The following is an 11,970-nucleotide window of genomic DNA, read 5'->3' on the forward strand; positions in this document are numbered from 1 at the left end:
CTTCCTAAATCTAGTCCTGGTCCTGTCATCGACTACGTTCACCCTCCGAACGACACTTGCATATAAACAAAACTAACATACTATTTCGAGCACAAGTGTCTAGTCCTGATCTCATCACCCACACCTTGCATTTGCTGTTGAAACACCTTGAGACAAATGCATTCAAAGCCCCTTTAGAAGCTTTTCCTATTCCTATTGTCTTTAATTCTTGCAAGGATTTAAGAGTTGAGTTGATATTTTCGAGAAAGAGTGCTAGTGAGCATCATTCCCACCTTTGAGCACTTGAATTCATCGTCAAGCCGTTTGACATCGCATTTGTGGCTCTTGGAGGCTCATCCTCCTAAATGGCTAGGCGTCGCCCGATGAGCATCCAATCTTGTGATGTGCCTCAGGTCGTTTGTGAAGGTTTATCCTCACCTCCGTAAGGGAAAGAGGATATTCAAGTAAGCTCAAGCTCAATCTAGGTGGTCGCTTAGTGAGGATTAGGGTTGAAAGAGACCCGCTCTTTGGAGCTCCTCAACGAAGATGTAGGAACCTTAAGTGGAGGTGTTTGAACTTTGAGAAACAAATATTTATCTACTTGCTTACTTGAGCTCATATTTATTCTAATAAACTTTTGGGCGATTTGCCCAATCTACTTGGTTGTGAGCTTGTGACTACAGCAAAACCGTGGAAAAGTCTTGACATCATTTGGAATTTTGGCAACCATTATAATTAATTAGACTTGCTTAGGGAATTTAAATTTTGAATTCGTGTTCTGTACCCGAACACTCCGGGCTGAGCTCAGAACTTTTGGAACTCAAAAGTTCCAGATTGAACTCGAAAGCTCTGGATTCTGTTAATCCGTTGTGAAGTTTTATTTTGTAGGAACGTCTATTCACCACCGTTATGCGACATCTTGACCTTTGACGGAATGCTCCTCATCATTGTAACTAGGTGGTGGCAGTGTGCTAGGCAGCGGAGGGGCTAGGGCTAGGGTGGCAGTGGGTGGATCTGAGAAGGGGATCCAAGAGAGAGTTGAGAAGGGGGTTAGGGATTGTAGTTGAATTGTTTGATTTGGGCACACTTATCATACAGAATAGATGGGTAAATAGGTGCTACAAGTATGAGTATGTATTACCTATACTCATTCATATATATTGTTGGGTAATATGTTTCACCCACAAACTACCCGCGGGTATCAAATTTAGACCATACTTGATTCTATTAAGATACTTACCTATGGGTAAACTGATACTCCGATTACATTATCATCCTTGTTTATGCTAAAGCATCAATGATGTTGTCAGTGTCGGTCGTCAGAGTCAGTTGTCTGAAAATGTTAGATGAATAAGTTCCTACCAGATTGCTCTGATCAGTTCTGATGCCCGCCTACTGCTAAGCACTTTTGTGGCCGAACAAGGTGAATCCAACAGTTTAGACTGGGCAGGAGCACCAGCTACCGTCGTTGTTACTCAACATATCCTTCGGAAAATGATATTGGTTCGCTCGCTAATGCAATATATAAACATTACTTCACTGGTTACATTTTAGCCCTATGTTCGTCACGGTGGTGTTCATAGGATATTTGTCGACTATTTGGAGTAGAAGTTTACTTTATTTCTTTCTCTTTTTTTTTTCATAGAGCGATTTTTTTCGAACTGATAGCAGGAGTTCTACCCATTTTTCATTAGAAGGAATAAATGAGAGAAAAAATAAAATGTTTATATATTATAGAGAGATACCGGTAGCATGCAGCCCACACCCAAAACGTCCCCTTTCAACAAAAGAGAAGAGGGAAAGACTGCAAATAGCTCCTATACAATATCACAAGCAAAAAAGACTACATGTGCTTAACAACAAGCTCTTCGTCTTGCCGATGACTAAACATCATTCTAGTCTGGTCTATGTCCTCTTCATTTTGTATGCTATCTGAGTTGGTGTGAGTGCTTCCTATTGGAAGGTGCTTCGGTTTCGCTCATTCCAAATATTCTACCAAAATTAGATTGTAACCCCATTAAACTCGCTCCTCAAGCCTTTGTCTATTCTCTTGATTGCTTGATGCCACCATATCCTAATTGTGTTGTAATCCCGGAAGCTTGGTAGATCTATTAATCCGTTCCAACCGGCGACGCATGCCCAAACGTCTCTTGTGAAGATGCAGTCTTTGCAGAGGTGCACCATTGTTTCGTTGTCCTATCCGCATAGCTTGCATGTTTGATCGTGCGGCCATCCTCTACGCGCAAGATTATATCCGCCGTCAAAATCTTGGTCTACAGTAGCACCCAGGTGAAAAACTTACATTTCAGTTCGGCCCTGGCTTTCCAAACCGTCCTCATGTTATAGCGTTTTGTGGCCCCTATGAACTAGATGTTATAGGTATTCTTGGTAGTATACTCACCATTTGTCGTCCAGCGTCATGTGATCGTATTGGGCACCATCGTGTTAAGCTGGGTATGTTACAAATGCTCCCATAGTAACATTAGTTGTTTCAATTGTTGTTCGGAGTTGATTTGTCCAAGGCTGCACAACTAAATGTGCGCAACCATAGAGCGAATTTGAAGGAGTTCATGAGTGATATGCTTTTGGTGAATTTGAAGGACAATAACGGTTGTCATCAGTTAACGCCACACCGATAGCATTACATTGCAATCCAAGCTCCGGACAATCTACGTACGTGCGTGCATTGCATTTGAAGCACACGCACACGGCACACACACCAGTCTCGCTGTCCACGCAGCGTGCATTTCCTAGCTAGAAAACCTCTGATCGATATTGTCACTCGACAACCCTCCTCTTTCTTCCCGGCCGCACGCCAATCGCCGTCGGCGGCGGCCGCGGCCGGGACCGGGAGCGAGCGCCCGGCGGCGCCGGCAGGCAATCAAAACCCGAGCGCCGGCGCAGCGCTAACTAGAAGCCAACAAACGAATAAATAAAAAAGAAGGCCAAGCTAGTTAAGGCGATTCCGAGGAGGAGTTGGTGGAGACGGTGATCAGCGTGGACGCCGCCGACGACGACGTCCGTGGCGTCGCCGACGGCTTCACGAGCACCGCCGGCGCCTTGCTCTCGAGCCTCCGGTGGTGCTCCTGGACCAGCTGCTCGGCCACGCCGTCGAGGCGCTCGCCGTTGGTCTGCGCCATCAGCTTCTTGCCGCGGAACAGCACGGACTCCACGCCCCGCTCCGTCAGCGCCGCCTCCGCCGTCTCTCCTGCCGCAATGCCGTTGCCCTGGATGCGGATGTAGTTGGTAGCTCTTCTATCTCCGAACGCCATTGAGACGGCTTGGTCCACCTGAAAACCGCAGAGCAGGCAGCGTCCGGTTAGTCCTGGCTAGGTGGAGATGGAACAATTGTGTCGTTGCGGAGAATGGTCAAGAAGAATGTTGGCTTACCATGTCGGCTTGGCAAGCTCCGGCGATATGCAGGAGGCTAGAGGCTGAGGGGAGGACGACCGAGCCCGCGGCGCTCCCGCCGAGGGACAGCACGACGAGGTCGCCCGTTCCCGCGGCGAAGGGGAACTCGCGCTTGTTGTGGAGCACGTGCGTGACGGCCACGGCCGTCGGGTTGGCCACTGCAGCCGAGGCACCGCCTCCGCCGGCGCCCGTCGCGGCACGCAGCCTGGTATGGCCGTCGAGGGACGCCACCTCCGCGGGCCCCACCCCGCATGCCGCCGCGCAGACCTGCCACAGCGGGAAGTCGAACGCCTCGGCCTCGACGGCGTCGGCGCGGGAGAACACGAATGGCGCCGCGGTGGCCATGTCGTAGCAGGGTATCAGCAGCGGCTTGGCGGCGTCCCGCACTGTGAGGTCCCCGAACACCTTCTTGAACACCGCCTCTGGGCGCCGGAACAGCCCGCCGCGCCCGCCGCGGCCGGACAGCACCTTCCTGTTCTTGACAACAACGTCGCGCGCCGCCTCGGCGGGCATCTGGCACGCGAAGAGCGCCGCCGCGAGGAAGCCCCCGGAGCCAGAGCCGGCTGCCAGGTCAAAGAAGTCAGCGACGCGCGCGGCGGGGTTGCCTGAGAGCTCCTGGAGCCGGCGCTCGAGGTGGACCAGCGCGGCCGCGGCGAGCGCGCCTCCGTCCGCGCCCCCATCGATGGAGAGCACGCGCACGAGGCCGGCGCCGAAGCACGCCCCCTCCAGCGGCGGCGCGCCGAAGAGGAACTTGGACTCGAGGATGGAGAAGATCTCCTGGCTGAGGCGGTCGGAGTCGCCGAACCCCGCGGCGTTGGGGAACGGCAGCGTCCGATCGAGCAGTGCGAGCGAGGCGGCGGCGGCCATCTCCCTAGTGCGCGGTGTGGACTGAGGCGTCGTCTGCTTCTCGCTTGCTCGGCCCGGCCCTTGGATTGGGTCGTGGAGAATGCTCTGTGTCGAATCGCGAGGGACTGCGATTGATTGGGAAGGTGAGCGAGGCTCCGGTGACTGGTGCGGGCTTGGGCTTCGTCTTCCCGGGAGAATTTATACTGCAGCCGCGCACTCTAGCTTCCCGCCACGGCGCACCGTAGCACGCGCTCGTGCCCATTTTTGCTGGTGTGCCGCGTGTCCTGCTCTGTCCTGGCTTGACTGGATGCTTCTGTAATTCGGTTGGCGCTCTGTTTTTTTTTTCTTTTCTTTTTTCCCTTTGTATTGTGTAGGTCAGGGATTAAAAATTGGGGAAATTATCCTTAAACCATCAGGGAGATTTTCACCTACTAAAATACTATTGATATGTCTATAATATATGAGGTCAAGTTCAATATGTTATTAAAATAGTTCAGTGGTATGTTATTAAAATAGTTCAGTGGTATTTTAGCAATGTAGGAGAGAGAATGTGGCATGATGCAATTTTCTCTTAAAAATTTCGTCAAAATTTCATAAATTTTGGCAGGAAATGAAAAATCTAATTCTGGAATTTTTCTTTTACTAATATATAAAACCCACAAAGTAGATGATGAAAAATAACCAAAATACCTACAAAATTTCACATATTACAGTCTTTTTGGCCGGCGAACGAAAAATATTGTAAAGAGAAATTGAAATCCGTGATGCAGCCACGACAATTGGTTAATGACCGTGCTCTTCACTTGATTACCAATTTAACCTTAGTCGTTTGTAAATGTAACATTAACAGCTAAAATGTCCGGTCCCTACCTTCTACTCTGCACAAGCTGTTGGGTAGAACCAGATGGTCCTTGGCTGGTTGTTAGGCCATCTCCAACCAAGAAGACGATATCTGTTGCCGCAAAATAATGTAGAGCGCAATTTACCGATTCTAGCTCCCGCTTCCCTCTCCAACAGTTACCACATAGCTGTTTTTTTCAGGCTACAGTGAAGCGGATTGGGGACAGAAGCCGGCAAATTTGCGGTCAGATACGGCTCCTGTATCACTGTAGCTAGCGTATGCATGTGGGCCTAATGAGAGAATGGGAATAATGTAAGTTAGGAAATAGGGTAGCCGTTGGAGATAAAAAAAATAAGAGATACTGTAATAATGTTATATGGGATAAATTTTTAGAGTTTCTATTGGAGACAGACTTACTCCGAATAATCTGGTATGATGGGACCATATTGGCCATCTCTTTTATTTACGTATGAAATTCTTCTCTCACGAGCTTACTCAATGAGGATTTGAGAGAAACTTTAAGGACAAGAAAGTGCGGACCTTTACCTGATCCTTCCTAAATCCCAATCGATTACTCTCACACCCATCATCCAAAGCTGCACGGCCTGAAACGTTGCGTACCACTGCCCAGTGGCGGATCCACCGGGGGGGCTATGGGGGCTCAAGCCCCCCCTACGTTGTGCTGCCCCTGAGGAGGAGAGGAAGAAAGAAGGGGGGCTGGAGGAGGAAGGAGGAGGGCTGGAGGAGGAAGAAGGAGATCAGCCCCCCCTTCCACTCAGACCTGGCTCCGCCACTGCCACTGCCAACTGTAATCTATCTACACATATCCATATCTTTTTTCGATAAAAAAACTTTATTAACCGTTATTGTTGTAATGAGAAGATATAATAACATAAGAGTTTACGCCTAACCTCCTACATGATTAAAATACACATGACCCTAAAGGCAAAAATAAAAAAGAACAACTGAAAACAAAGCTTAATGCTAGTCTAATAGAGAAAACTTAAAACAAGCGACATTATGGTGTCGGGCTCATGATCCGAAACCTAAAACCTCATTCATATCTGATAAAAATATATCTAACCGTCCACTTTAATCATATACATATGGCTCCTACCATCACTTGAGAGTCTAACTGCTAAAATACTGACAAGTACAAAGCAAGTATGTACATATATTCATGTCGTTATAAACTGTCTCTTACTCTCATCAAAGAGCATGAGCATCCCCATAAAGAAAAGAGCATGAGCATCATTCGAGGCTTGTTTCTTTCGCGATCGCAAAGCAAAGCCTAGCTCCCAATTATTCCTTCCCATCTCTCAACTAGCTTAGCATGCGGCATTAGCTCGCTCGCTTGCTCACTCAGCTACCGGCCGCCTCCACTCTCGTCCTGCCGCTCATCATCCGGCCCCAGAGCTTTTGTGATTCATTTCGTCTCACCTTAAGCTTTACTCAACACTCCTTAACCACCAACCGCTATACGTACTACCACTGCTACAGTTAGGCCACCTCATGCGTACCTTCCTAAAACAAACACACACACACACACGCTAGCTGCAATCGCGCGATCGAGCTCATCATCGCCGTGATGACCTGTGCCCGCGTTCATCCATTTCTTTAAACATGAAGCTTTGTTAAATCATTACATAAAGTTGATACAACCGTATAAAAGTCTCTCAGCCTCTGCAAACAAATGATGCACACGGCCAAATGAACAAAACACATCAGAAACGCCTAAGACCAAAACGAAGAAGAGCCCAACAAGCTGGCATGCGTTCTTCCATATCCGCCCAACAATAATCTCCGGCGCGATTTAGCGCATGTTTCCGTCCTAATAATTTCCGGTGTACGGAATCCCAATCGGAAGCTAGTGGATGGATGGATTACGTACGGTTAGGTGGCAACCGGCCGGGGCAGCGAGTTAAGCAAAGGTGCGCGCTACTAGCTAGCTAGCCCGGCATCGCCATAGTTTTCCAAGTGCTCCACTCAATCCATGGTCACCCTGACTATTTTTTATGCCAACCATGATCCTTAACTATCTTTTGAATCTAGCAATGATCCCTAATCATTGCATCTCTCTTGTTGTTGCTTGTGCTTTGCATGGATTATATCTTTCTTGTGAGGTTCAAGATGAAAGGAGTTGGGAGAGGGAGGGCCTAAAGCAGAGACGGGCCCCAAGGTGCCCTTTGATGTAAGGTAGGCACAAGGCAACGTCCGATTTTAAAACAAGGAACTTGATGCTAACATCATTGTTAATCCGTCCTGCCTTTTTTTTCTCTCGATCGCTTGGGTGCCCTTCTTTTGGGCTTACTGGAAGCCTGGAGGCCAAGGTCTTGCATATATCCTACCTCGATCTTGTCTCCCCCTAGAGAATACTATTAGCTTGTTAGCGCATGCAATACATTAGTCTATTCTGAAGCAACTTTAGTTCACTGAGAAGCTAAGTTTTTTTCACTGTTTTTTACTGCTAATACTTCAAAACTTTGTAAGCTTTCTCACTGTTTTCTACTGTTAATACTTCAAAACTTTGTGGTGCCATTTTTTTAGTGGAAACACGATTGAATGTGCATGCAAATTCGATCAAGAGTAATAAATATCTGGAATGCTAATTTTTTATGAAATTACATGTGACAAAATAAACAGTGTAATCTGCCAGATGAACCCCAACAACTGTCAGATATCTGATTGCAACGCCGATATAAAAATGAGAAAGATATGTATGCAGGTGCATCCGTGCATGAACGACAAGGACGTCTGGCGTTTGTTGAGCCATCACCCCGTACAATTTTATCTCTTTTTTAAAAAAAAAAAGAAAAGGGGAAGACAAGGGCACAGTTCCTTACTGTAGAACCATTCTTGTCGATTTGCATGTGTCGTCTGCATCCGACTGTCTGTGTCTGCTTGCTCCTTCCTCGATGCATCACCAAGCCCTGCATTTTTTTTAGACAAGGTAAGAGTAAGGTTACTCCAATTTTTATTAATAGAAATCAAGTTCCAAACAAGCTAACAATAAATGAAAAGGGAAAACAGAAAGAAAAGAAACAGAAGAAAGGATAAACCACTATGTTTAGATGGCACTAACTTCTACACAGACAATGGATCACTCCACTCGTCCTACAGGTCTTCTATGCTTTAGAGAAAAAAAAGGATTGTAATAGCATCAGTCTTGTCTCTATGTTTTCAGTCTTGAATTTTGTATACGACAAATCATCATCCTTTCGCAGCATCAAACACCTTCTCCGCGATCTGTCCTAACAGTCTTACCTTTAGCAGCTCTCTGTTTTGAGGGTTTTTTTCTGCATCATTGACCGTATTTTAATATAGTGTCAGATAATAAAAATCATATATACTAGATCATATAGTATTTTACTTTTGAAACATGCTGAATTCCTCGCTTTCCAAATAGGCCATAGCATGCCACTAATTTAAAGAACTAGCTTTTTGGCCCCTCTTTAAACATACTAATCTAGTTCCTACACAACTTAAAGATCGAATCTAGACTATCAAGCATAACGAAAACAACTTTGATTACATTCACCAAGCCTTGTGTGAAAGAGAATAAAAGATAAATTAGTGGTGACACCTCATCAATCTGTTTCCTCTCCTTGTTCCTAAATCTGTTTTCCTTCTTTCAAGGTGTCTGTTGATTATTTATCACTACCGTAGAAATCCTTAACACTGTTGGCTTTAAAATTCATTTCACTGCTGATTTTGGAGCCGGTAATACGCAACGGATAGTGATAATTCCCAACTATTACTATCGGTTTGGGGACTAGTAGTGAAGAGATTATCATTGCCAGCTGAAGGCTTCATCCTACAGTGATTGTTGGACCCTGATTTAACGTGTTTGTAGCCGAAAAAAGCAAAAAATATATATTTTTCGATCAGAGACACCCGACCTACTACTGCTCACCCGTTCTTGACCAGAAGTTCGAGTATCGATCATTGCGCACTCGCTTTTTTCTCACACAAGTTTCAGGACTTGAACTCATGACCTCGATCAAAAGCTTCGCGCGCTTGACCTCTCTAATCATCTCACCTCTCATTCGTTCTTGAGTATAATAGCAAAATCAATCTTTTGATATCTTTTGATCGAATGTTTGAACAACTATTTGCACATCTAAATGAAAAGGTTATCAACTACAAAGTTATACATCTTGTCAAGTTCTATAATGTTAATATAAAATTTGTCACCATCCGACTCCGTATGAAACAGCTTGTATCCAATATGTGCAGTGTTCAGTAAAGTAATCATAACTTTTACATACAAAGTCCAATTTTGACGTTCGATCTCTACTTTCAAAGCTAACAATGAGGCACATCCGAAAATAATATAGGTCTTTTGATTTGTACCTTTCTTGACAAAAAAGGCTCAAAAGACCCTTAATAGGAACTCTGAAGTTTTTAGTCAAAAATTGATCTTCTCCGATTTGCCTGATTTTTTTTTTTTTTTGGAGAAGTTAGGGCTACTCATAAGTTTCATCAAGCAGAGTTATCAAACTCACAATGAAAACCTTTAAATTTGCAGCTTTCATCAAAAGTTTGTGGTCAGATATGTGGCTCCCTCTATACTAGTTTTAGATATTTATTTATGCATCTATATAGCTTGAAATAAAAAATAATAATCAACTACAAAGTTATAGATATTATCGAGAGTTATAATTTTCATATAAGGTCATCCGACTTTGTATGAAAATATTATGAATATTTTAAGATGAGCTGTTATCGACCACAGTTGAAACTTTATTAAGATTATTTGGGCGTTTAAATAACCTCAAATTAAAATATTTTCAACTACAAAGTTGTAGATCTCGTCGAGTGCTACAATTTTTATAGAAAAACATACAAAGTTTTTACCATCTAACTTTATATGAAAAAGTTATAAATTTTTTAAGATAAGCTATCATCTATTATCACTATCGGCTCGTCACATGAACCGACAATAATACATAAACTATCACTGCCAGTTCATAACACGAACCGACAGTAATATTTGACGACTTATCATTATCGGATCGTGGCTAGAACTAGAAGTGATAGTTCAGGTATCGCTGCCGACTGATTCCCTCACCCAACAGTGAAGCATCACTGTCGATTCAAGCCATCAACCGGCAATGATGCCCTTCATTCTGTTGATTCATAAGCTACATTCGTTGATTCTTCCCACGCGACTTTTGAACCGGCAGTGATGTCTTATCATTGTCGACCTATTAGCAACAGTAGTGATGAGCTAATATATAAGCTTGATTTGGTAGTAGTTTATGTGCATTCTACATGTGTGCTAAGTATATGCTTAATTGCCATATATCACATATTCACATCCACACATGTGAAACAGTTGCATAGCTTCTCTTCGAATCTTCACGTATATATACGATGTGTGCTTCTCTGCTCCATATGTTACGTGACGTCCAAAATGATTATGAAAAGTTGATAGTAAGGGTTGCTATTGTCGACTTTATCATTGTGGAGATTGCAAGGTGGGTAGTAGAATGAGCTAGTAATAGAGGTACTATCCGGTTACAAAGAATAAAAAATCTATTAAATCTCTCTCCTTTCTCTGTGGAAAAAGAGCAGTGGTTGGGAAGACTAATTTTTTAAATCAAAACGTGGGCCTTAACTTAATACCACTACATTGTGTGAATTACAGTAACAAATAACCACTTTATACGGGCTCCACCTTACTACTCAACCAGCTAGTATATATTGCTCATGCCGTGAGTATATGATACGATGCATATGTTCATGTGCATGCAAATCTCAACTCATAAAGCTAAATCTTGCTGGATTTAAGCCGAAAAGCTTGACCATATCTGACAATTCATGATCATGGCTCAATTTTTAGGTAACGGTGAAAAACCAAGTTGAAATGTGCTTTGTTTTATTTATAATGAGTTATTGATAATGTTGTTATATTGGTTTGTTGATTTGGGATTGCACAAGCATATATATATATATATATATATATATATATATATATATATATATATATATGTGTGTGTGTGTGTGTGTGTGTTGCAATTATAATCATAGCTAACCAAAGTTGTAGGGAGAAATGGAGTTGGTGTGTTTGTCTTTGAGTCTAAAAAAATTGTACATACCGGATGATCTGGTGCTTGAGATTTTGTATACGTCGAAAGGTCCAGCATTCAGATGAGGTTCACATCGGAGTTTTTTTAACTCAGAAGAAGAAATTAAAATACACGCCAGATGGTCCGGCGATGGGCAGCAATACACATCAGAGCATTTCTTACAGAGAGATTGCAAGTCGGCTCTGGTGGACTTAAACTCGCCGAAGGGTACGGTGATGGAGAGCAATGCACGATGGACTTTTTTTTGCAAAAAGATTGCAGAACAGTGGTCTGATGAAAGTGAACTCGCTGGATGGTCCAGCGATGGGATGATGTGTACGCCGGAGCATTTCTTGCAGAGAGTTTGTAAGATGGTCGATCTACTGGATTGAACATGCCAGATGATACGACACTAAGGAGGTGACAACGTCAGAACATCCGATGTTCACAATTTTTCTAAGCTGTGCTTTAACTGAGGATTTTGATTTATGGACTAATCTATAATAGAGTTAGAGATATGTGTGTGCTTGTCTCATGTTGTGCAGGTGATGAATGTAATTTGGCGGCCGACGACGGGATGATCAGGGCGAAGCGGTGTGCTTGGTGTTGAACGATCGAGGGGGCTAGATAGAGTCAAGGATGATCCTAGCTGTGCACATGAAAGTTAAGCAAAGTATGGAAGGAATGATGAAGATGACATATTGACGAAGTCAAGTGAATGAGATGTCGATGCAAGTGACAAGGTGGCCCGAGATATTGGTTTGCCTCAAAACCGTGGAATGATGGGGTGCATGTGGCATCATCGTGAAGCATGTGTTGATG

General features: G+C 44.1%; 1 protein-coding gene across 1 annotated transcript; it reads right to left on the minus strand.

Annotated features, from left to right (window-relative positions):
* Positions 1 to 2,459: 2,459 nt before the first annotated feature.
* Positions 2,460 to 4,459, minus strand: LOC133927223 (patatin-like protein 3). The gene is made up of 2 exons (XM_062373579.1): positions 3,370 to 4,459; positions 2,460 to 3,269 (listed from the first exon to the last, which is right to left on the minus strand). The coding sequence occupies exons 1-2, from the start codon at positions 4,255 to 4,257 to the stop codon at positions 2,934 to 2,936; spliced, it is 1,224 nt and encodes a 407-aa protein (XP_062229563.1). The 5' UTR covers positions 4,258 to 4,459; the 3' UTR covers positions 2,460 to 2,933.
* Between the last annotated feature and the right edge of the window lie 7,511 nt (positions 4,460 to 11,970).

This window comes from Phragmites australis, chromosome 8 (assembly GCF_958298935.1).
Source record: "Phragmites australis chromosome 8, lpPhrAust1.1, whole genome shotgun sequence".
NCBI classification, from domain to species: domain Eukaryota; kingdom Viridiplantae; phylum Streptophyta; class Magnoliopsida; order Poales; family Poaceae; genus Phragmites; species Phragmites australis.

Excerpts from the sequence above, each read along its gene's own strand:
- LOC133927223 (XM_062373579.1), bottom strand. The coding sequence starts at position 4,257 with ATGGCCGCCGCCGCCTCGCTCGCACTGCTCGATCGGACGCTGCCGTTC. Across the intron at positions 3,270-3,369 it reads GAGCTTGCCAAGCCGACATG|GTGGACCAAGCCGTCTCAAT; the intron begins GTAAGCCAACAT and ends TGCGGTTTTCAG.